This window comes from Echinops telfairi, unplaced genomic scaffold (genome assembly GCF_000313985.2).
Source record: "Echinops telfairi isolate 266 unplaced genomic scaffold, ASM31398v2 ScPeMD7_655;HRSCAF=1070, whole genome shotgun sequence".
In the NCBI taxonomy this organism is placed as follows: domain Eukaryota; kingdom Metazoa; phylum Chordata; class Mammalia; order Afrosoricida; family Tenrecidae; genus Echinops; species Echinops telfairi.
The window spans coordinates 23,954,418-23,979,224 of NW_022104553.1; the positions used below are offsets into that span (position 1 = coordinate 23,954,418).

At 44.6% G+C, this 24,807-nt stretch overlaps 2 protein-coding genes across 4 annotated transcripts in view; both read left to right on the forward strand.

Annotated features, from left to right (window-relative positions):
- LOC101663435 (histone-lysine N-methyltransferase PRDM9-like) overlaps positions 1 to 6,644 on the forward strand; it is a 12,811-nt gene extending 6,167 nt beyond the window's left edge. The window contains 1 exon segment of the mRNA XM_045292654.1: positions 6,584 to 6,644. Within this exon segment, the coding sequence (XP_045148589.1) occupies positions 6,584 to 6,644 (61 nt within the window).
- Positions 6,645 to 7,323: 679 nt separating this feature from the next.
- On the forward strand, positions 7,324 to 20,295 carry LOC101663115 (zinc finger protein 343-like). 3 transcript variants are annotated; one of them, XM_045292974.1, is made up of 5 exons: positions 7,324 to 7,454; positions 10,800 to 10,874; positions 11,467 to 11,517; positions 13,723 to 13,849; positions 14,924 to 20,295. In XM_045292974.1, exons 3-5 carry the CDS (start codon positions 11,515 to 11,517, stop codon positions 16,600 to 16,602), a joined length of 1,809 nt encoding a protein of 602 aa, XP_045148909.1. In that variant the 5' UTR covers positions 7,324 to 7,454; positions 10,800 to 10,874; positions 11,467 to 11,514; the 3' UTR covers positions 16,603 to 20,295. The 3 variants fall into 3 exon arrangements, with proteins under 3 accessions (XP_045148909.1, XP_045148911.1, XP_045148910.1); XM_045292976.1 differs by lacking the exon at positions 10,800 to 10,874; XM_045292975.1 differs by lacking the exon at positions 7,324 to 7,454 and having other exon boundaries at positions 9,490 to 10,874.
- The last annotated feature ends 4,512 nt before the right edge of the window (positions 20,296 to 24,807 follow it).

The window sequence follows — 24,807 nt, forward strand, 5'->3', positions numbered from 1 at the left end:
TGTTACCCCCCATATGATATTACCCATCGAATGTGTTAGGTGTTCACATAGTACATGTATGCCTTTTAAAAGCTCTGTAAGGCCCAGGATGATACATCCCCATTGGAAAATACATTCTCCTTCTTGGGAACAAGAAGCTCCTGTGCCCCACTGTCTACTTGTATTTTCCATGCTCGCAACGGCATTCCTAAGGACCCATTCAACTGTTGGTGGCCAGTACGGGCGAGTATTTAGGCAAAGGTCAAACTTGTGTGGCCACCATAGGAGACACTGAAACTCCACGTGTGCAAGAAGTGTGATGGGACCTTTGTTGGGAAGTTACAGTTCATCAACCAGAGGATCTGCAAGGGTAAGGTGACCAGACTTTAACATTGGCAAAGCGGGACACCATTGATAAAACTCCTATCCTGGCGAAATAGCCACATGCCAGCCGAAAACCATATATCCTAGCTTGTCGTGCATTCTTCCCAAAAATTGGGACTTTTTTTAAATGCCACAGGACGCGGGAAAAATTGTTAAAAATCAGGGCTGTCCCACCAAAAGTGGGACGTCTAGTCACCTTATACAAGAGACAAATGGCATGCGTGATCCCAAGTGACCTCATTTACATTCTTAGCCAGCTGTTAGTGGGCCACAAATTGGTCACAGTTGTGTAGTCTAACCAGTCATTTGTTACAAATCACAAAGACTGACTTCAAAGAGTCCTATGAAGTCATTCAGTACCCAGAAAATACTGTAACGAATGCACAGAAAATTTCCTGAAGATCATTTTAAAATGCTAGCATCAGCATCTCCCTATATATTGGGTTTGTGCCTGGAGTCGGAGCTAAGGAATACCACTGTTAAGTGGAACAGAGAAGGGGTATAAACAAGTTTAGTATTTGAAGGTGTGGCAGGTTCAGATGATAAAAGACCACCACAAGTCCAATTAGCGTTATTGAAGTCTTTGTATCAGGCTAGCCCAGACTGTAGTGGAATGTCCAAAAGGAACTTCTCTCCAGACTGCAGCTACCTCTTTCATGACCAAGCTTCTTTTATATTATTCAGATTTGTAAGGTAGAATTGGGATCATGATGGTGGGGGTCAGGGAGGAAGCATTTAGGAACTAGAGGAAAGTTGTATGTTTCATCCTCGCTACACTGCACCCTGACTGGTTCGTCTCCTCCCCGTGACCCACAAACACTTCCTTCACATAGACTTCAGGATCTTTTGTAGCATCGCTCCCTCTCTCTGCTCCCTCCTTCTTTTTGAGAATCTTGATTTATGCCTGGGCCAACCTCCCTCTCTAAACCCTGCCACTCTCCTGCCCCAGGTGCATGTCAGCCCTGATGGCTAATAACATCCTGCTTCCTTTGTGCCTCCCTCCAACGCCCTTTACTGGCCGCGGTTCCCTTGCTAACCTTTTCCCCCCAACAAAAGTCGTGACCGCCCTGCCTCACTATTTGGCATTCCATTATTCACCCCCAAAACAGACCCCAACGTTCCGTACCCTCTGTGTGATCAACAACAGGAAGTCCCAGCAGACTTGGCCTGCAACTCTAGCCACAGTGTCACAGGTCTTACCAGAGCCTCTCCAGGGACATTTTGGGTGTTGATGGCTTCTTCTCTTTGAGTGTGCTCTGTTACGCTGGACCCAACAGAGCACAGAGGCAGTGAGATTTGGATATATATAGAAAGAGATTCTGATTAAAAACGGCGCACCCAGTTGAAGAAGTGGGATCATCCGCGGGTCAGGAGGAAGCTGAAGGCCTTCCCTGACTCCTGTAGCAATGGGACTAATGGAGAGGAAGCAAAAGGGTGAAGCAGTGAGACCACAGGCTGGTGGATGCGGAGGTGAATGAATGTGAGATCAGCCGAATGAATGCAAAGTCAGTAGTTTCCTGATGGCTTCGGGGATCAAGTAGGGATATAATCAGAGGCAGGATCCCAATCAGCAGTTTCCATGCACTGTCAGTTTACACTAGGTCATACCCTGAAGAGAAGTTCCCTCCATTTTATCAAGGCTGTGCCGAGATCAAGGAGACCTACTCTGACCACCCACCCCTCATCTGAAGGTGGTGTACCTTGGTGGCTTGTGTGCTTCCGGGAGGCTGGAACTTAGGCCACTATATATCAAACCCCAACAGGTCACCCCAAGTGAACAAATTCCAGCAGAGCTTCTGGACTAACAAAGCATATGATGGAGAAGGAAGACCCTGTCCACTTTTGATTAATTAGGCACAGAAAACTTTATGAGTAGCAGCAGGCCATTGTCAGAGACAGCATACTGCATGAACAGCAGAAGATTGTCAGAGATAGTGCCAGATGATAAGCCCCTCAGGTTTGAAGGGTCTTAAAAGATCCGTGGGCAAGAGGTGCCACCCCAAGTACAGTGAGCCCAAAGACGCACGGGGGAAAGCCTTCTGGACTTGCATTTGTATGGAGCATAACTCAAAATGATAGAAAACAGCTGCAAGTGTTAATAATTGATAACCAGCATGTACAAAGTCTAAATCTGAGAACGTTAAAAGCCATCAACCATGAAATGGAAAGCAAGCATAAAGATCGATAGCTTTGAAGATAGTGTGGTGAAACTGAATCGTACTGGTCATTTGGAATCAGCCAGTGAAAGATTTCCTATGACAGGGAGGGTACACTCAAGAATAATGGTGTCACATTCAGAGTCAAAAAAAAAGACACCGGAAGATGTAACTTAAAAGTACAATGCTCTCTGTCAAAAGATAGATCCATAGCCAAAGACATCCTACCTTACAACTACTCAAAATGATGCACCAACCACTAAAACTCTTGGTGAAGACACTAAATAATTTGATGTCTTCAGTCTGAAATTGATGAAATGTGAAATCAGGATACATGGATAATTATTGGCAATTAGATTGCAATGGTTGCAAAGAAAGAGGAAATGGTTTAGCATGGTTGTCTAGAGAAATGTGGTAGTTTCATAAACTGTTGTCAACTTGAGACTATTGAGTGAAGGGATGAAGTTTAACTTGTCAATCAGGTTGCAGCTTGATGGCCTCAGTTAGAGGTGATAAGAGATAAATAGCTTGCTGGAGGCCGGACACACACTCACTCCCTGTGAGACATTCCTGTTGACAAGCCACAGGGAGCTATGATGTTGGCAGCCAGCTTTGGAGCTAGAGGAGCCATGTGGAGACCTACACCCGCGCTAAGATGCCTCCACCGCCACTAGATCCACAAGACTTTCCACCTACTGGCCTGTAATCTTTCTGCACTCAGACTAACACAAGAAACAAATCCAGTGACACTCCTGTTGCAGTAGAGCTTTGCATCCTGAAGTGATTCTCTATCAAGAAAACAACTCAGCCAAGGCCAACTCAAGTCCATCATTCTGATACTAATCTGTGATTTCCACAGATTCACACAGTCAATTGCAATGATGGAGGAAGATCCTAAGCTGGTTGGTACAAAGTTACCTAGCTTCAAGGTTGGTGGAAACATCCCAGGATGCCTTCAGCTTTTGAGGTCAGGAAAGATTCAGGCAGAGAGGAGTTACCCCGTGACCTCAAGAGTAAACTACTCCCACAAAGAGCCACCATCAGGCTGTGATGTGATTAATCTGTTGAATCCAACCCCTACATTTGTATATCGTTAAGTTGACATGAAATTATGGAACTACCACAGGTTGATAGAAAAATATGACATGGTGATAAAAATGAAGGTGGAGATGACGTGGTAGAATTTTTAGAGACCAATGACATCACAAACAGCTTCTGTCAACAAGAAGTAACTATACACATGAACTTCTCCCGATGGAGTACCCTGAAATCAAATGGACTATGTTTTGAGAGGATGGAGCTCCATGTCATCAGCTTCCGACAAGCCAGGGGTACACTGTGGAACAGATCACCAATTGGTCTTATTTAAATTCAAGTTGACGCTGAAGAATATTTAAACAAGCCAAAATGTGAATTGAATGTATCCCACCTCAATTATGAGAATATGTTAAGAGCAGACTGGATGCATTGAACACTAATGACAGAAGACCTGATGAGCTGTTTAATGACATCATACATGAATAAAACAAAAACATCATTACAGAAAGGGGAAAATAAGAACAGGTCAAGGGGGATGTCAGGAGGTACTCCAACCTGCTCTAAACTGTAGAAAGTTAAGATGAATGGAGAAATGATGAAGTCCAAGAGTTGAGTAAATTTTTTAATGGTAAACTGGAAAAGACCAAGGAAAATATTACAATGAAATTTGCAAAGACCTAGACGTAGAAGTAAAAAGAAGATGCTCACCACATCTCAAATCGAAAGACATTTAATTCTCACCTTCCTTAGCAGTTTGCACCAACCAATATGACAATTAAGTCCTTGGAGGAGAGAAACAACGGATGTCATGGTCTCCTGAATCCAGTACACGTTTTCCTTACTACTCTGGCGGGTTTCTGGCTGTGAGTAAACCTCCACTCCAGACACCACCTTCCTAGCACACCAAAGCCTCTGTCAGGAGTCCTGACTGGTGACCAGCGGTAATGGAGACTAAGCAAATTTGACACCCCAGGAGGTCTGTGCTGTCAGTGTCAGAGGCTTGACCTGTGGGATGTTGAGGGTGGCAGGTGTAACGTGAGCTCACAGTGGGAACTGATTCCACTTGAGATGGTGCATTCTTCAGCCACTCTTACCAGACTGTCGTGGGCAGTGTCCCGGCGAGGGAGGTGCTAACATTCTCTGTTGGAAGGAAGTTTGTCTTGTTGCGATCAGAGCCCACAGACTCCCTCAACAAGTTTTATAACTATGGATGTAGGGTTATCCAAAACCGTCTGCTTCATGGCACACAGCAACCTCTGTGTTGATCTCTGCACGTATCTGAAGAGTGGCTGACACGCATGGACCCTCAGGGATTGCTCTCCCATTTACAGTAGGTCAAAGCAATGGGAGGCACTGGGCGATGGATAGAATATCGATGATCAGAAGTGAGTTCACGGCAGGGGTCTTTCTGGAATAATGTGCTGCAGCCTTCCTGGTAAGTGTCCAGTTGGAGGGATGCTGGCATATCCCAAATGAACCCTCGGGGGGACTGCCTTGATTGAAGAGCAGAAAGGTGGGGCCTTTTTCTTGGTGCAGGTAGTGGGTGTGGTGGGGAAGGAAGCAAACAATTTTACTTGAGCTGCTTGCAGTTGACAGCAACAAGCTATGGGGGTAGAGTCGGAATCCACATCAACAGCCCATATGACTTCAATGAGATGAGTCACACATGCCTTCTGCATGCAATATTTTTACCAACATGGTGGACACTTAACCATCCCTACCATGGCAGTCTGTTAATATTTTCCCTATTTGGGACTGTCCTTGGGATGGCTACAGAGAAGCCAGATATTACAGTATTCACAACACTGGGATTCATCAGGAAGTACTAGGCTACTATTGATCAGAAATAACTATTCAATCATGAAAACCGATACTCAGCAGTGCCCAAGATGCCTCTCAGGGCAATTTGACAAGTGACCTTCACGACTAAATGTTACCAATATCTTTTAGCTGTGGTCCTAAGTCCCTAGAGGCTCTCCACTTCACTTCACGTAAGCCCAAAGGTGCTCAACTCCAGCCCCATCCATGGGCTAACCAGTCTCCAGAAGCCCTCACACCTCCAGCAAGTAACATGCCCAAAGACATTCAGTGTTCCCAGTCAGTGGCTCACCAGAACCTCTGCCCTTTCAAATGCTGCTGTTTCTCTGCCACCACTTGTTGTCATCCCTCCACTGTTGCTGTCTCAGCAGTGTTCTAGGTCCTTGTCCTCTAAGTCAGGAAGCTTCTCAACACCTTGATCATGGGTCGATCCTGAGTGGCCAATGACATGCTCCACTCCCTACTCTTCTTGGCAGGCCTGATATCCAACCTTCCTGTGGGTGAGATGACTCAGTATGAGCCTAGTGGGTTGGAAACCTGGCCAACCAATCAGGAGGATGGCATTCAATAGAAGGACCCTATGACCTAATAATGCACTGCATCAGTCTGGGATCTTGGGCTCTGTAAGCAGCCCCGGTGCTGCAGTGGGATAGTGTAGGGAGGCCGGTCCCAGGGTCAGAAGTTGGGACCCACCTGCAGCCTCTTGGAGAAACATGAGGCTGTTTCTGTCAAGATTGACATTTTTAGAAACCTAAAGGGGGAGCTGTGGTCTGTCCTAGAGTCTATATTACACAGTCGGATAAGACATGATGGCATCTTTTGTTTTCTTTTGTTTTTTTTAACTCACTGGTTGCAAACACATACATCTGGACAGCCAGTAAGAGTGTCTATAGCCATGGACAATAGGGCCCTTCCTTCAGGAGGGTGAATTCCTAGAATTGGCCAGCAGCTCTAGAAGACATGCCTGCCTGTCATAAAACAATGCCTCTGCAGCTCAGGTCCACAGGCTAATTCAACCAAGAAACCCTAGACTTCCTGCAGCACAGGGTTAGGAAACCGAGGGTCCTCATCTTCCTGCACCGGGAGAAGCTGACACGTCCTCCCAGAGAGTGGGTGTCTGTGAGGGGGTGTTTGATGACTTTGAGTCCGTTGGGACACTGCTCCCTGCTGCGCCATCCTCACCATGGTGGTTTGCATCCCTGTTCCAGGTACTGGATTCATCCGTCCCTTCCAGAGTCTGCCCTCGTTGCCCACGTACACGTGTTGTGACCGCAGTTTTCCAGCGAGGGCATGTCCAGGGGGCAATCTGGGATTGGAAGAGGATTTAGTTCGCCGGAGACCCAGAGGAACTCACCTCGTAACCTTCTGGACGCCGAGTCAGCAGCTAGCACCGCGACGCATGTTCTGGTCCCCGGATTGAAAAGGGTTAAAGCAGCAGGAGGCGGGGCCATCTACGTAGGGGCGGGGTCGTTTACGTAGAGGCGGGGCCGTCTACGTAGGGGCGGGTCCATCTACGTAGAGGCGGGATCGTTTACGTAGAGGCTTGGCCGTCTACGTAGGGGCGGGGCCATCTACGTAGGGGCGGGGCCATCTACGTAGGGGCGGGGCCATTCATCCGGCGCCAACCGGAATTTTGAGCGGAGGGCTGTGCACGTCGGCGGGCGCCCCGGCCTGAGGGGAGGAGTGGGGCGCGCGGGCTCGCTCAGCGCTAGCGGCGAACACAGCACTTTCCGGGTTTTTCCTCTTCGCTGAAGCCCCGAGAAATCCACGCCACGCCGACCGGCAATGCCACTTCCGGTAGCCGGCCGGCTTTGTCCTTCAGGCCCGGCAACCGGAAGCGCCCGGGACGGGCCTTTCTCGTGGAAGGACCCGAGTCGGCAGCCCTCCTGGGAACGGCCTTCTCGGCGTGGGCTCGCGGCCGCGGACGCCCCCGAGGGACGCGCTCCTCGGTCACGGCCGTGGTCCGCTCAGTGAACGTCTCGCTGCGGCACAAATCCATGTTGTGAGCGCGGACGTGCGCCACACCGGGCGGGTAATTTCGAGCGCAGGAAGATCCGGCAGGCGGAAGCACCCTGAAAGGTTTGGGGGGTTGGGGTCGCGATTTGGGGGAGAAGGGCCTCGGGGCGGGAGGGGGGGAGCTTGGTCATTGGGTGGACACAGCCCCGGCTTATCGCTACCGGACGGGACGTGGGTGAGTGAGCGAGTTTTAGGTGGGGTGGGGGCTGGGCAAAAAGACGACCGAAATGGCTAAAAGGCATTTATTAAACGTGCAGCGCCTGCCTGCAGGTGAGGCGGGATGCAGCGGTCTCCAACGGAGACGCTCCATAGAGACTCTGGAAGCTTATTCGTCTAAGGCCTTGGAAAGGCTGTTCGCCCAGTGTTTCTTCTTTTTTTTAAATCATTTTATTAGGAGCTCATACAACTCTTATCACAATGCATACATATATTAATTGTGTAAAGCATATTTGTACATTCATTGCCCTCATCATTCTCAAAACATTTCCTCTCCACTTAAGCCCCCCCCCCATCATCAGGCCCTCATTTTTCCCCTCCCTCCCCGCTCCCCCTCCCTCATGAGCCCTTAATAATTTATAAATTATTATTTTGTCATATCTTACTCTGTCCGACATCCCCCTTCACCCACTTTTCTGTTGTCCGTCCCCCAGGGAGGAGGTTATATGTAGATCCTGGTAATCGGCTCCCCCTTTCCACCCCACCCTTAGTCGGTATGCGTTTCTTGGGTACAGTGTGCAGCCCGATGGTTTTGATGGAGAGATTGAGAGTTAACCAGCTAGCTGTTCATCCAATGGTGGAGATGAGCAGGATTGGACTGTAGCTTCCTAAAAAATATATGGAAATGTCACAGCTCTTCCTTTGCGGTAGAATTCCTTTGCAACTTGGTAAGTTTCAGCAGACAAATCCATCTAGGGAGAGAAGGGCGATTCATCGCAATGAATCCTGAGACATTAGGGAGCGATCTCTGCCCTCCTGTTCGCTGTGAACCGTGCCTTCTTTGTCTCCTAATGGAGACCGTGTATTAACACCAACGTGTGGAACATTACCTGGAGCCTGGCACATAGTTTAGACGATAAAGGATCCTTGTTGTCATTGAATTTTTGCACCTTGTAGACTCTGCTGTTTTCCTCTGTAAAGGGCTTGGAGAAGTAAACTGAGAATTTGGGGACTCCAACAGGTCTCTGGCTGAAACAGTGATGAGCATCTTGGACCTTATATGCCTGCAACTCTTCCCTCCCCACCCTCCCGGCACAGTTTTTCAGTAGGTCATGTTCATGGTGCAGCCAAGTTGGAGTTTGAAAATCAAAATGAAATCTGTCACTAGTGTCTGGTGTAGTTGACAGAGGCACAGTTCCTTTATTCTCAGTTCGAATCCCTGGTTAGTGCTGGAAAGGTCATTTTAGATATATTCCCTCTTCTTGGAATGGATATCAGCTCATACTGAAACTGCGGGATATGTTGGAGCTACTACTCTGTGTTTTTCCAAGACTGCAATTCTTTATCGCAGTAGAAAGCTTAGTGTTTGTTAGATGCTGCAGTAGTCATGAATAGCCCTGTGCACCTATCTTAAATTAATCATATCTGGTCTTCAAAGATAGGGAAGTTTTTTATGTGGAAAAACAACAACGGAGGCTTAGACTATAGAATGTCACGTTGTCCTGATCCTGTGAGTGTCTGTTATCTCCCCTGGAGATACTGATTTCCCATATACTGTGTGCTTCCTGAGTGGCATTAATCTTAACCACCAGCCCTTCCTTAGTATACAATATGTAGCATGGATATGTTTAGCCAGGAGCACTACTGATGTAGTTCTGTTGGTGGGGGTGTGGATAAGTGCCGTATATACTTGAGTATAAGCCAACCAACCCGGATATCAGCCGAGGGACCTAATTCTACCACAGAAACTGCATTAAAGGTGTGCTGAAAAACTCAGCTTATACACGAATATCTAAAATCCCAGAGTTCTGGGTGGGGAATGATTTGTTGCATTTCTGGGTCCTGAAGGGAATCCAGGTCTTGCATATCAAGGTATGTTTGATTTGTTTAGTAGCTGAATATACCCAAAAGGAGACCTTGTGGCTCCTTGGTTACATTCTCGGCTAGTCTCAGCTAGTCAGTGGTTTCAAAAGCCCTGTCACTCCAAAGGACAGAAACGGGGAGGGCTGCCATGATAATATATGGCATTGGAAACCCTGTAGGCCCTTTGTAGTGTTTCCAGCAGCATTGCTGTGAGTGAGTGAATAGACTCAGGCAGTGAGTAAGTTCAGGAGCCACCCCAGGTGGTCGTGGCGCAGGAACAAGATGGGCAGGCTTGATGTCTGGGGATCTTCTGTGCTTTGGTCTGTTGGATGGGTTGGGTTGGAAGTGAGTATGTTGCTGATTTGAGATCCCTGGGGGACTGGAGGGATTTGATCGGATGTGGATTTGCTGGAGGAGTCTTTCGGGGTGAGTATGTAAAGTATTTAGTAACCAATATGTTGGCCTTTGCCCCACAAGTGGCTCCTCAGGGGAAAGGTGTGCCAGTCAGCTTCTGTAAAATGTATGTCCTCGCAGTCTGTATGGGACAGTATCCTAGAAATTTTAGTGATTTTTGTGGTGGGCCAACTCTCAAAAGATGCCCTTTTCACCCCTTTGAACAGTGATTTTCCACGATGCCCTGATGTCACATTCAATAAGCATTGCTTTCCTTACCACAAGGTTCACAGTTTATACCAATCCTCTGTTCTGTAGTCAAGAGATGAGGCCTTGAGCTCTGAATCTGGTTTATAGTGACAGAAGCTCCAAAGACCACATGTGCTCAGTCTGATGGGGTTGCTGTGAATTTCCATTGACTTGAGTCCAGTGACTGGGTGTCTTAGGCAGAAATGTGACCTACCCAGGTAGTGCACACACAATTAGACTCAGCTACCTCTTGTTGAAAAGTAAGGTAGTTCAAATCCACACACAGAGGCGGCTTGGAAGGTAAGCCTGGCCTTCAGGTACTGAGACATCAGGCACTTGAGAACTTCTTGCTCAGATCTTAAATTAGAATTGACTCCCCGGGAGTTCACACCAGCAACCAGGTGGACTGAAATGATTTCTGGGTAGTATATCTGAGATCATTCTGAGGGTGGCATGGCCTTCTAAAACTGCCTCTTACACCAAATGAGTGGAGGACTGTGACAGGATCAGGTGACATACACAAATACACACGAGTAAGTTATCTGTAGAAGTCCCAGTGACTAGGATTGGCTCATTTCAAACCCCCAAATGTCTCCAAGTACTAGGACTTGGGGAGTTGAACACAAGTGGAACTTTCAGCCTAGTGAGACGACAGGCTTATTTCTTGATGACCTGATTGGTCTGTTGGGCGTTTCCGAGTCTTTTTCTCCAAAGGCATTGAGCTGTACTCTGTGTTCTCTGGCTCAGGTAGCAGAAGCTGATTTGGGACCTGGAAATGGAACCTGAGAGGTAGAAACCTACCGGCACAATCAAGTTTGGCAGGTAAAAAGGAGCGTTCCAGGGAACAGATTTGAATCAAGGTGGAAATCCCAGAGCCACCTCAGCCTGACCTCAGCTCTGTGACTGACAGCTGAGGAGGGTGAGAGAGGACGAGAAGAGGCCTGAGTATAGTGCCCACACAAAGGATCCACAACTGTAGCCGTCTTTTCTCCTCCTAGGTCTTGGATGCTTGGAAAACAAGGGGCTTTTATAACTAGGGTTTTAAGAAGTCACCGCAGGTAACAGAGTTCCATCTGGAAAGGAAATCAATTCCAAGTGTTCCCGTCAAGCCCTTTGCAGTAGTCATTTGACTTCATTTAGACCGTCACATTGCCTTGCCCTTTCTGTCCAAGAAGAGCAGACCTTTGAGAAGATTTTACCTTTAAAGACAAGAGACAGTGTGAGAACCATGAAGCAAGGACTCAGAGATGGAAGGGCAAAGTTGAGAGTTTGCTGTGGGTCTGTAGAACTTCAAGTTGAGGATTCGTGTACAGGAGGCCACCACTGAGTCAATTGATTGCTTCCTTGTAGCCCAAGCTAGACAAGGAGCATCGTGGGTGGTGTCCGCCCTTACAGTCTGTTTCTTTTTTAATAGGTTTGACTTCTTCATCTACTGACTGGCTCCCAGAGGAGAAGGGGAAGCATGGTGAGTTTTAGAACGACCTCATTTGTTGAGGTTCGTGCCCTGGAGTCCTCTCCAACCCATTGTGTCCCCATAGACAGCAGATGGAAATACTGCCCAGCCCTTAGCCCATCCTCTCGAGTGTTGAGTGTGATCCTAATGTTGCAACCATTTAGTCCGCCTGTCTTGTCTAGCGTTTTAAAAAACTTATCTCAGTGACCTTTGACATTGCCAATCCTGATGCCTTTGAAACAGCCGTTCGAACTCACCGTGAGCTGTGCAGGCAGAAGGTGGAGAGTGCTTCCGAAAGCTCGATGGCCTCTGAATGCCCTCTGCATCGTGGCAACACTATGAGTCCAGACGGACCACACAGCCGTGGTTCGGTAGCTTGTTGTGATTTCCACAGACTGAGTTGTCTGTGTACAATGGTAACCGTGGATAAATGAGTGCAGCCATGGGGCGAGCCCTTTCGGAGGGAGTGATACCAAAAGGAAACGGAGCCGATCTCAGGCTGTGCTCCAGCAATAACTCGTCATCCAGCAGTAACCCCTGCCCCACACAGATAAACACATCCCACACGCAGCCCACCCACAGTGCTACAACTGTCTGTGAATGTCCTGCATTTGTGTTTGTTTGTTTGTTTGTTTTTGCCCTCTGTAATGTGGTTTATATTTTATGGGCTGCTGCTCTGCATGGGTTGAAGTATTGAGGATTTTATTTGGAAAGATTAAAATTCAGAAAGATACTGAATATCCAGATCCCATGGAATCTCCTGAACTCTTTAGCTAAAGTCTAAACATGCCCCTCTGTTCCTTCCCACCTTTATAGTGGAAGTTTCCTTCCATCTTCTCCTTGAAATCCTCACCATTTCCTAATACCTGGCACAGGTCCCACTTCCAGGATGCCTTCCCTTCGTTGGAGCCCAACCTATATGCCCCCATGCTGGAATCCCTCCATTATGAACCCTGAAATGCACTTATTTTACTATACTGCCTAATGTTACTAGGAAGAAAAGCCTGGGTGCTGGCCCAGGATTATTATTTGGGGATTTCAAGCACAAGGTCAGCAGTTCAAATTCACCAATGGCTATGTGGGAGAAAAATGAAGCTTCCTAGTCCAATAAGGATTTACAGTCTCGGAAACCCACCGGGGCTGTTATACGCTGCCCTATTGGGTTGCTGTGAGTCCCAGTTGATTCGATGGCAATTGTTTATTGGTTGTTGTTGTTTTTTTTTTAAGCACTTTTATTGGCATTTAATCCGCTTATCACACAATGCAATAGTTCAGTCATAACAACAATAGTTGTACAATCGTCACCATAATTGATTTTAGAGCATATTCTCCCCCCCACCCCTAGTTGTAAAATGAGTTGTATAATCATAATCAGTTCTAGAGACTCCGCCCTCCCCCCACTTAAATTGTTTGCTCTCTGAAACCCCTTACCCTGCCTAATGTTGTTAGGAAAAAAAGCCTTGTCCAAGGTTGTACTTTGAGTTGTTAAGCACCGGTGCAGCAGTTCGAATTCACCAGTGAATGTGTAGGAGAAATACGAGGATTTCTAAAACGTCTAATAAGGATTTACAGTCTTGGAAATTCCCCACCTCTACCTCCCCTATAAACCTTTACATCAGTTCTTACCTTTATGCCTCTATTCCTTCTGTGCTTAGCCTATTGAGAAACCCAGCCCAAACCAGAAAAAAATGAGTGGTAAGGATAAAATAATAATAGTCTCAAGAAAAAATACATAAATAGTGGGTGAGAAAGAAAAGACCAGGAAGAAATCCCCCCTCCCCCCCCAGGGAAGAATTTTTTTTTTTTTCACGGAATAACCAAAAAAAAAGCTCCCACCTAGAAGAATCTCATGAGGTTATGCCAGAAGCTTAATCAGGCTAGGTACGCTGCAGGTGGGTTTTGGGCTCCCACTGTCCTTCATAGCCGTCTACAAATTGGGTGTTTTAATTTTTTAATGTTGTAAGAGCCATTGGAAAATCAGTTCCCTGTGACCTCACACACATTCCAGACCCAGGATGAGGTTTGCGCATCATGGATTCTCCCCATAGATGTTGCCCCAAGGCTGTGGATCCAGCCATGTTCAACAGAATCGCTGTGGAGAACTGTGTTCTCTGAAAGGCTTAGATGGCCTTTAGATCCTGACTCTCAAGACCCATGTCTTAAACTCATTGTACTGAGAAAGCTGATGTGGATCCCGTGTTCACTGATTCATGTTAGGAACCTGTGACGTTGGAGGACGTCACCATTGTCTTCACAGAGGCAGAGTGGGCGGGACTGAGCTCTGAGCAGAAGCATCTGTACAAGGTGGTGATGCTGGAGACTTATGGGAATCTGCTCTCATTGGGTAAGGATGTGCCTCTCTTCATTCCCTCCTTTAGTTCCGTAGATACTTATTGATCATCCGTGTGCCCTTATAGCTCCGAAAGGTTGATGTTTGAAACCCCAAGCTGCTGTATGGGAAGGCATTCTGGGAATGTTCTTCCCTAAAGATTTACAGCCACAGAATCTCTATGGGCCATTCTACAAGGTCTTATAGGGCTTCTGTGGGGCACGATCTAGTTTGTTTCTTTTAAGTTTATGATCAAAGGATTTCTAAAAAAAAGCTTATCAGATCACCATGCAAGTTAATAATGTTCAAGCTGTAGCTGTTTTGTTAGGATGTGCTGCAAAGTCTTCCAGGCCTATTAGTAAATGTTCGATGCACATACCATTCTGCAGTGTGTCTCAAAGTAAGGGAGCTTCAGTCTCGCCTAATAATTTACCTTGGATATTGTAGTTGTCAACTGGGGTCATTTCCGACTCTCAGAAACCCTCTGTAGAACAGAAATAAACCCTACACAGTCCTGTACCACTGATACTCCATCAAAGGAAGTTTTATTTACTAAGCTCAGCAGGAGCATTGTCTGGGTGGAGACGTATTCTCCAGTGAAGCATCAGGCAGTCTTCTGCTAAAGCTCTCCCTACCTTTCCCTAAAGCAGATGTTGACATTCTTTGGCCCTCATAGAGAAAACAGAGGAAGTACCTTGAGAACCCAACACACACTGACTGCGCTTAGGGATTTCAATAGAAAGTAGAGTTAAGCAGATTGGAGAATAAAAGTATTGTTGAGAAACAAGTTGTCTTTCTATTAGATAATTGCAGTGTGGCATATGATCATTGTTGTGGGCTGTCAAGTGAAGTCTGGCCCATGTTGACCACATAGATCTCTCCATAAAGTTGTCTAAGCAGTGGCCTATTGATATCAGATGCCCAGGCCTGTCTTCAAAACCAGTAGCCTTACAGCTAGTTATGTTTCCCATTATCTATTTGTCTTACCCAGGGACTCCTGCAGTCAGAGGCTGTGTGTCATGAGGGAAGGCTGACAGTCCAGGCAAGGCCAACTCATGGCTGTTCTAATGAAAAACTTTCTCTCCGCAGCAGAAACAAATCAAGAAATGTGCTCCTATTCCGCCTGCCTTTTACATATCCCTTGTCAGCAAGTCCTCAGCCAACATCTGCTTCAGGTGGCCCAAGGCTTGTGTGGCGAACATCACTTCCATCCCAAGGGTTTCAGTTTAGGGCCTCAGAAGCGACCAGAGCAGCAGGATTCTGGTCAGAGCTGCTGGAGTGAAAACCCGGAAAGTCAGGAGAGCTATGTCACCCCTGAAGGCTTGTATGTGAGTCCAGCAAGCAGAGAGACCTCCTGCCCAACTGAGGAAGAGTCAGCCAGTCCTAGAGAGGGCCACACCGGGCTAGGTGTGGAGCCCAACTCATGCCCAAGGGTTTCACCTTTGCAAACAGAGAGAGTCTTGAAGGAATTGGAAACCTCCAGGTTTGGAGCAGTCAACCATAGAGAGCACGGACCAGACTGTGACTACAACGACAAAATCAACACAATGCAAACATCCATGCTTCACGAGAAGCCCCATGTGTGCCAGGAGTGTGGGCGAACATTTATTTACAAGGTATATCTCACCCAACACCAAAGGGTACACGCCGAGGAAAAGCCCCATGTGTGCACGGTGTGTGGACGAGCCTATAAATGGAAGTCAAAACTACTTCACCACCAGAAAACACACACTGGGGAAAAGCCACATGTATGTCAGGAGTGTGGACGAGCTTTTAAAGAGAATGCAGATCTCACCAGACACCAAAAAATACACTCTAGCGACAAGCCATATGTGTGCCACGAATGTGGGCGACCCTATAGCAAGGAGTCGGATCTCCTCCTCCACCAGAGGACACACTCTGGGGAGAAGCCACATGTGTGCAACGAGTGCGGGCGAGCCTATAAATGGAACTCAGAACTCATTAAACACCAGAAAACACACACCGGGGAAAAACCCCACGTGTGCAATCAGTGTGGACGAGCTTATAAATGGAAGTCACAATTCATTCACCACCAGAAAAAGCACAATGGGGAAAAGCCACATGTGTGCAGTGAGTGTGGGCGAGCCTTTCTTTTTAAGTCAGAGCTTATCATGCACCAGAAAAGACACTCTGGGGAAAAATCCCATGTCTGCAAGGAGTGTGGGCGAGCCTTTTTTTGGCAGTCAAATCTCATTCACCATCAGAAAACACACACTGGGCAAAAGCCGCACGTGTGTCAGGAGTGTGGGCGAGCCTTTGTTTTGAAGTCGCAGCTTACCACGCACCAGAAGAGACACACTGGGGAAAGAACACACGTGTGTCAGGAGTGTGGGCGAGCCTTTCTTTTTAAGTCAGATCTTAACATGCATCAGAAAAGACATTCTGGGGAGAAAACACATGTGTGCCAGGTGTGTGGGCGAGCCTTTTTTTGGAAGTCAAATCTCATTCACCACCAGAAAAGACACACTGGGGAAACGCCACATGTGTGGGAGGAATGTGGACAACCCTTTCTTTTGGAGTCACATCTTATCACCCACCAGACCCCACACACAGCGGAAAAACCCTATGTGTGCAAGGAGTGTGGGCAAGCTTACAAATGGAAGTCATCGCTCCTTGAACACCAGAGGAGACACTCTGGGGAAAACCCATATATGTGCAAGGAGTGTGGGTGTACCTTCAAGTGGAAATCAGGTCTCCGTAAACACCAGAAAACACACACTGGGGAAAAGCCATCTGTGTGCATGTAGTGTGGGCAAACTTTATTTGAAAGTTACAGGCCCTCACATCAGGAAAGACTTGGGGAAAGTCATGTATGAAAGGAGTGTGGGTGAGCATTGAGGCAGAAGTCCAATCTTTGTGACTACCAGAGGATCCACTCTTGGGTAAAACCACGTGTGTAGCCAAATGGCCTAATTTACATTATTAGCAAGCTGCCTCTTGTGGGCGACACATACCTCATATTTGTATCATTCTAGCCACTCATTTGGTAGAAATCACAAAGACTGGCTCCAAGAATCCTAGAAAGCCATGCAGTATCTACCTTTAGGAATGCACAACGAAAATTTCCTGAAAGTTCAAGAAGGCTAGTGGCAGTGTTTCCCAACGTACTTGGGTTTCTCTAACGTTCTTGAGCACAAAGTACATGCGTGTGAGCAGTATCTTAAAATGCATGTTTTAAGTACCTTGGAGTTGGTTTTAACTCATAACTTGATGGGCAACAGAAAGAAACACCACCCAGACTCCCCAAATCCTCACAGTTGTTCTGTGTTTGAAGCCAAGGTTGCCGCCACTGTGTGTCATTGGTTCAGCTTTATTTAGGTGTCCCTGTTTCATACCACACATGATATCCTTCACAGACTGGTGTTTCCTGATAACATGTCCAAAGTGCATGAGGTGAAACCTGGCATCTTTGCCCCCATTGAGGATTGTGGCTGTACTTAGAAGATATATTCCGGGAAACCTGTGATGGATATTCTGTCCCATAGTCCTTTAAATAAAATAGGCCACACAAAAGCCCATAAAATTACATAACGAGTTATATAATCCATTCCCTGAAGATCTCCTTTTCATATGATTTCTTACCATTCCTACATAAAACATGAAAGGTAGAGGGGTCAATGCAACTCCAAGTAGGATTCATGTAGGAATTAGTATTTTGCACTTTGAACCCTTAGGGAACTGTTGAAGCATACAGTGATAAAAGGAAAAACTGCAAAGTCAATAATGCTTTAATATGGTTGATGGAGATTTCAATGAATGCCATCTTGCTCATAATACATTAACAAGCAACTTTCAGAAAACCAAGCTGGATTCTGCAGAATGTAGAACAGGGTAAACATTACTGGTGATATGAGCTAGATTTTGGTTCCGTGTTCTTGTTGACCTCTCTAGGTGTTCTAATGCTGAAAGGTGTATTGGTAACTTCAATTATTATTGCGTACTCATTTTCTTTCATTTGATCAGTATTCCTTTCTAAGTTTGTGCTGTTGTTGAGGCATATGTATTTATGATTATGTTTTGTTTGTAAATTGGCCCTTTTATAACTATGTGATATGTGTGTTTATCTCCTAGCAGGTTTTATATTTACACCTACTTTGTCTGATACTGAGATTTGTACCTCTGCTGTCTTGGTTGATAGTATTTTATCCATCCCATGTCAGTCCACCTATTTGTTGGCTTGGGTCTACGGAATGCCTCAGGGAAATTGCATATAGTCAGATAATTCTTTTGAGCCCATTCTAATACTATTTCCTTTGGGACATTTAGTTCATTTATGTTCATTGCAATTATTGATAAGGAGTGGCTTATTTATGTCAAAAAAAGTGGCTCAGTCTTTTTCCTCTTCTATTACTGCTGCTTTTGTGTTTTGATGACTTATTCCTTTTGTGTACATGCTGTGTCAGTCGGAACCCTGTAGAGAAGAAAGCTCTGAGACCTGTATAGATGTATGTAGAGAGAAGTTATGACAAGAAATGGCTCACACATACTGAAGGGGGAGACCTCACATTGTCTGGGGTCACTCCTTAAAAAGAGACCACCAATCTTATGGAAGTAGCAACAAAAATAATTTTATGGTTGGGGGGGTCACCACAATATAAGGAACTGTATTAAAGGGCCATGGCATTAGGAAGGTTGAGAATCTATACAACATCAAGACAAGGCTGGGGCAAAACAGTGGACCCAAGAATGGAAGGAGAACCTTGCCAGAAAATCAAACCAGGACCAGGGGAGAGATGCATCTACATCTTGTAGTAGACATTGATCATTCTGTTGGTGAGTACATTGGGTTATTGGGGAAAGAGTAGCTGTACATCAGGAAGGGATGTTAAATAAGGATTGTAGGGAGGTAATCGTCCAGAGTTTATGTTCCTGGATAGACACTATGAATATGTTTCTAACTAATCCTCAGTGAAATACACCATGGACTAAGCACAATAACGCCCTTGGATCCTGACCTTGAGGGCAACATGGCACAACTCAAGGGCTACACCAGAAGGATTTGACATAGAGGAATTTGCAGAATGAACAGTGCCCTCCCTCAACACTGCCTGGGACTGAGGACTGGGCATTCGAATGAGAGAAGAAGAAAAGTGACTACCGCAGACCAGTGGAAGTGGCAGTCATCGGACCTCAAGGGAACCCCTGGTTTGGGTGGTTGTCCAATGGAAAAGGACCCAGAATCACCATATATTTAGGACATCCTTTCTCCCCCTTGCAGGAACATGGCTGGTTTTGAGCTATTGGGTAGAGATTTGAACTTGGAAGAACTAATCCAGGAAATTTCCCACTGGCACCTACCCCCATGCCTAGGGTAAAACAGCACAATCGAATGGGAGATTGAACTGTGTGGAGCAACAACTCGGGTTGCACCGTGGAACTGTATTTGCATAGACTCATACGTACAGAGTCCAGAGTGAGGTGTCATTGGAAAGATGGGTGTTATAATGCAAATTACCTTATATACAGAGGGTTGATAAGGATTTACTTTCGTATGTCTATAGGGTTTTTTTTCCTGCCTATATTTTGCTTGTTTTTGTTGTCTGCTAGTTGGTTGGTTGCTGTTGTTGGAGTAGTTGGTCATAGGGGGGGTTGAATTTGTCAGTACAAATGCCACAGTAAAGCTGAGGCATGCATATCCCGCGGACAAGCAGATGGGTTCTTGGCTCCCACTTAATTATGGGTAAACACTTGAGGCTCTGGTGGAGGAAGATCTTTGCACTTGTGAGTTGGAAATTAATCCCAGTTATTCTAACTAAAGTTATTTCCCACAATGTCCCCCCTTAATACTGCCAATCTTAAAATGTTTATTACAAGCTTATGGTTGCTTACTATACACTTAAAGGTTATCTACTTGAAAGTGATCTGCCTGACGGTTTTCTGCCATTGAGAGCAATCAGATAGTATTGTCCGCCTGACCCTTTGTTTAGCCGACTCCCTTATGATAAGGAGCACAGATTGTTCACCTGAAGAAGAGCTCAGGGACCCCTAAACTCAAGTCAGCTCAGGGATGACCAAGGTTAATAAGCCGCCATCTTAACTCTAGGACCTGACCATCCTTTTAGTTATGCCTTCCTGTTACATGTATGCCCTAGTACCTCCCTTTTTTATTAGGTATATGACCTGAGTACATGCCCTCCTGTTAACCTACATGTATTGCTTAGCTTGCATGCCCAGTGATTATATAAGCCTGTTGGAGAATACACTCACACACAACCCCCTCTGGTTCCAGCACCCAAGAAAGAGGTAAGTCCTTGCATGTCTTTTCTGCTGTTGATTTAATTTACACTTCAATTACACAACCACCCCTTAGGATCCATTAAGCTGTGGAGGCTGGTCCCCCACAAATAGAAAATTTCTATGGACAACTGGAAAAGACAAAGGAAAATATTACAATGAAATTTTGAATGGCCTAGAGTTAGAAAATTAAAAGGAAGAACATGCTCAGCATATCTCAAATTGAAACAAATATTTCAAAAACCTTGCATTGCAATATTGAAAGATTCTATGGACAAAATATTGAACCATGTAGGAAGCATCAAAAGAGAATTTTTTTAAAAACAGTGTAAACAAAAGTAATTGACATCCAAACATTGCAAGAGGTAGCACATGACCAAGAACCAATGATATTGAAGGTAGAAGTCCACGGTGTGCTGAAAACATGAAACAAAGGCTCCAGGGATTTCTGTAATGCCATTTAAAGTTAAAACAAGCTGATGTAGCTCTGGACGTACTCTTGGGTACCCAAAGAAATTTGGAGACTGGTCAAGTGACTGGAAGAGATCCATACTTATGGGAAGAATGCATAAAGAGTGGAGCAGTACCACTGATAGTACATGCAAGTAACATTTTGCTAACAACCCTTCTGCAAATAGCATAGCCAGAGAACAATAAAGTTTTGCTAGACCTTCAGGCCGCGTCCAGAAGAGAACTTAAAATATGAAATGTTGATGTCCTATGAGCTGTGTCAGATGTCTCCTTGTGATTTATTTACTATGCAAAGTCATTTGACTGTGAACCATACCAAATTATGGATGGCCTTGAGAAGAAAAGCAATACTAGAACACATTTGTGAAAATGGGGAATGTGAACATAGGTCAAGAGGCAATTGTAGGAACTGAACAGGGGAATCAGATAAGGTGTGCCACCTGGATTGTTTCTTCTCACTGTATTTAATCTGTATATTGGAGGAAAAAGCTGAGAATCTGGATTATAGATAGGAAAAATGGCATCAGAGTTGGAAAAAGGAGGGCTCAAGTGGAAAGTGTTTTGGAAATGTTGATGGCAACATATGTACAAGTGTGCTTTAATACAATTGAATGATGAATTCTTAAGATTTGTAAGACACCCGCTGCCAATAAAATGAATAAAAGATTTTTATTTTTAAGAATTGGAGAAAGACTTAGTAAAAAGCCGTGATCGCAGCTCTGCCTGCTGAAAGTGTGCAGGATTGGAGTACTTGCTGATGAAGAGCAGTTGCAGCCTTTGGTATGGATGACAACTCAATGTAGCGGAAACAGGGTTCCTGGACCAATAAGTCACATGCTATCAAGGGATTTCCTCTTGCTTGGAACCACATCTATTCAGATGGATGCAGCAGTCAGGAAATCCAACTACTGCATTTGGCCAACCTCTATAAGGTGTTGGAAATCAAGGGTGTCACATTGAGGGCTATGTTGAATCTGACTCCAAAATTGCATTTCCAATCGCCATCATACGCATGTGCAAGTTGCATATTAAGTCAGGACGCTGAATGAAGAAAGGATGCATTTGATTTATTGTGCCTGTGAAGACTAGTCAAATTACCATAGACTGCCAAAAGAACATCTCTACCCTTAAGTCATTGCATTTGTCTATCCAATGTCCCTTTTTTTCAGAATCATTGTTTTGATCATTGCGTTGAGTAACCTGGTGTCTTTTACCTTCTATAAACCTCTAGTCTTACGCCTTTTCATAGCAATTTGCATCAATCAATCTGGTAAGTAAGTCCTTGGATCAGTGAAACAAGTGATGTTCAACTGGATCCAATAAAGGTTTTTCTTTTACTTTTAATCATTTTATTGGGGGCTTGTCTAGCTCTTATCACAATCCATACATACACCCATTTGTCAAACATTTGTACATATATATTGCGGTCATTTTCAAAACGTTTTCTACTTGAGCCTTTAGTATCAACTCTTGTTTTTACCCTCCCTCCTTCATGAACCCTTGATAATTTATAAATTAATTTTTTTTATGTCTTAACACTGACCAATGTCTCCCTTCACCCTCTTTTCTGTTGTCTGTTCCCCTGGGAGGGGATTATAGATAGATCATTGTGATCGTTCCCCCACCTTCCCCTTACCCTCCTAGTGTCTACTCTCATTATTGGTCCTGAGGGGTTTATCTGTCATAGACTCCCTGTGTTGCGAGCTCTTATCTGTACCAGTGTACATGCTCTTGTCTAGCTGGATTCGTAAAGTAGAATTAGGGTCATGATGGGGGGGGGACATTAGGAAAGTTGTATATTTTGTCAGTGCTGTACTGTACCCTGACTGACTTGCCTCTCTTTGTGTCTACTCTGTGTCCCTATTTTCAATAATCTTTATGTATTCCTTGCACAAAGTTCTCAGGTTTGCCCCAATTCCCTCATTGATTGTCCTAGCTGTTTGTGGTTTTACCTCAAGGTCTGTGAGGTAAAACCTTCAGTTTATTGTTCATGGAGTGAGGTAAGGATCTTGTTTCATTTTTCTGTAGGTAGATAACATTTTTTCCAGCACCACTTGTTGAAGAGGGCATCGGCTTCCTATTTGATATTTTTTGGGCCCTTATCGAAGATCATTTATTTGTATGCTGATTATTTTATTGTGGGTTCAGTTCTTTTCCATTGGTCTGTCTGTCATTGTATCAATACCTTGTTGTTTTGACCACTGTGACTGTATCATAGGTGCTAAAGTCAGGTAAAGCAAGCCCTCCCATTCTGTCATCCTTTGGGTGTTCTCTTCTAATTATGGGCATCTTCCCTCTCCATATGAAGTTGGTAATCAGTTTATCCAATTCTTTAAAGAAAGATGATATTTTTATCGAGATAGCATAGAAATTATATAGTGCCTTGAGCAGAACTGACATCTTTACTATATTGAGGTTTCTGATCCATGAGTATAGGATATGCTTCCATTTGTTGAGGTCACTCTTGGTTTCTTGTAATAGTGTTCTGTAGTTTTCCTCGTACAATTTTTTTGGTTTTTTTAGTCAGGTATATCCTAGATATTTCACACTTGATCTTAGCCAAAAGGCCGAGAAACGATCCCTAGGTATTTCAATTTGTGCTTGGCTATTGTGAAAGGTACTAATTATTTGATCCCGTCTTCCGTGGTCTTGTCCGATATGTATAGCAGTCTAATAGACTTGTTTGTTGATCTTGTATCCTGCATTTTGCCATATTTCTCTATTGCTTCCAGCCCGCCTCTTGTGGAGCTTTTGGGATCTTCCATAAATAATGTCATCTGCAAATAATAATTTCCTTCACCAGCAGAATAACTTTGATGTCTTTCCTTTGCCTTGTGTTGTTAGCTAGGACCTCCAGTACGTAGAGACATGATGCATTGTTTTCATCTTTTCTCCATTGACTGCCACTTTTGATGTTGGTTTTTCATATATAGCTGGTATTATATTGAGGAATGGATGGGTGTTGGTTGTTAAAGAATACTTTTTCCACATCTATCAATATTATGTGGTTCTTATAATTTTTCTTTTTTTTTTTTTCCATGTCAATGTGTGAATAATAGTAATGGTCTTTTATATGTTGAACCATCCCTACATCCCTGGTATGAATCCCACTTGGTAATGGTGTGAATTGTTTGTTTCATATACTTTTGTATTTATTAGCCAGGATTTTTTACATTGATGTTCATTAGGGATACTGTTCTGTAATTCTTGAATCTTTTGGGATCCTTGCCCACTCTAGGTATCAGAGTTATACTACGTTCATAGAAAGAGTTCAGCAGTTTGCCATCTTTTTCTGTATTCTGGAAGAGTTTCTGTAGGATTGGTATCAGTTCTTCCCTGAATGCTTGGTAGAATTTTCCTGTGAAGTCATCTGGCCTGGGAGATTTTTTGTTGGTAATCTTGTCTATTTCTTCTTCTATTACTCTGAAGACTCTTGACGCCCATCTGGGATAGTCTAGGGAGGGATTGTTTTTCTACGTATTTGTCCATGTCTTCCAAATTGTTGAAATCAATGGAGCACAGGCCTTTGGAATACTGTGTAATTATCCTTTTGATTTCATTAGGGTCCGTTGTAATGTCTCCTGTTTCATCACCTCATCCTTTCTATTGAAATTTGCTCCTTCCTTTCTTTGGTTAGGTTTGCCAGCGGTCTGTTGATTCTGTTAATCCTTTCAAAGAACCAACTTGTAGCTGTATTTATTTGTTTCATAGTTTTCATTTTCCCTCATAATTTTTATTATTTCTTTGCTTATTAGTAGGATTATTAGGATTGTCCTGTTTACTGTGCTCTAATTGCTGTAAGTTTTGTGTCAGCATATCATAAGTCTCTCTTCCTGTTTCATGTGTGCATATATTGCTATTGAACTTCCACTGATAACTGCCTTTGCTGTGTCCCAAAGGTTTGGTATGTTGTATTCTCATTCTTGTTGGTTTCTAGCAACTTCCTAATTTCATCTCTGGGCCAGTACCTACCCCTAGTGCAATAGAGAATTGTTCATCGTCCAATTGTTTGCCCTAGTTTTCTTAATTGTCCTATTTTTAATTTCCAGCCTTATGGGATAGTAGTCTGTATGCCCTCTATTCTTCAATTTACATAGATTTGATTTGTGTCCCAGCATATGGTCTATCTTCGAGTACATGCCATGTGGGCTTGAGAAGAATGTGAATTTTTTTCCATTTGGGCTAAGAGCTCTGAAAATATCAGGTCAAGTCATCGAGTTGTAATGTTTAAACCTGTAGCAACCTTG

What these genes read in the sequence shown, in the direction of transcription:
- LOC101663115 (XM_045292974.1), top strand. An exon ending in TGGGAATCTGCTCTCATTGG is followed by an intron (nt 13,850 to 14,923) that starts GTAAGGATGTGC and finishes TTCTCTCCGCAG; the next exon opens with CAGAAACAAATCAAGAAATG.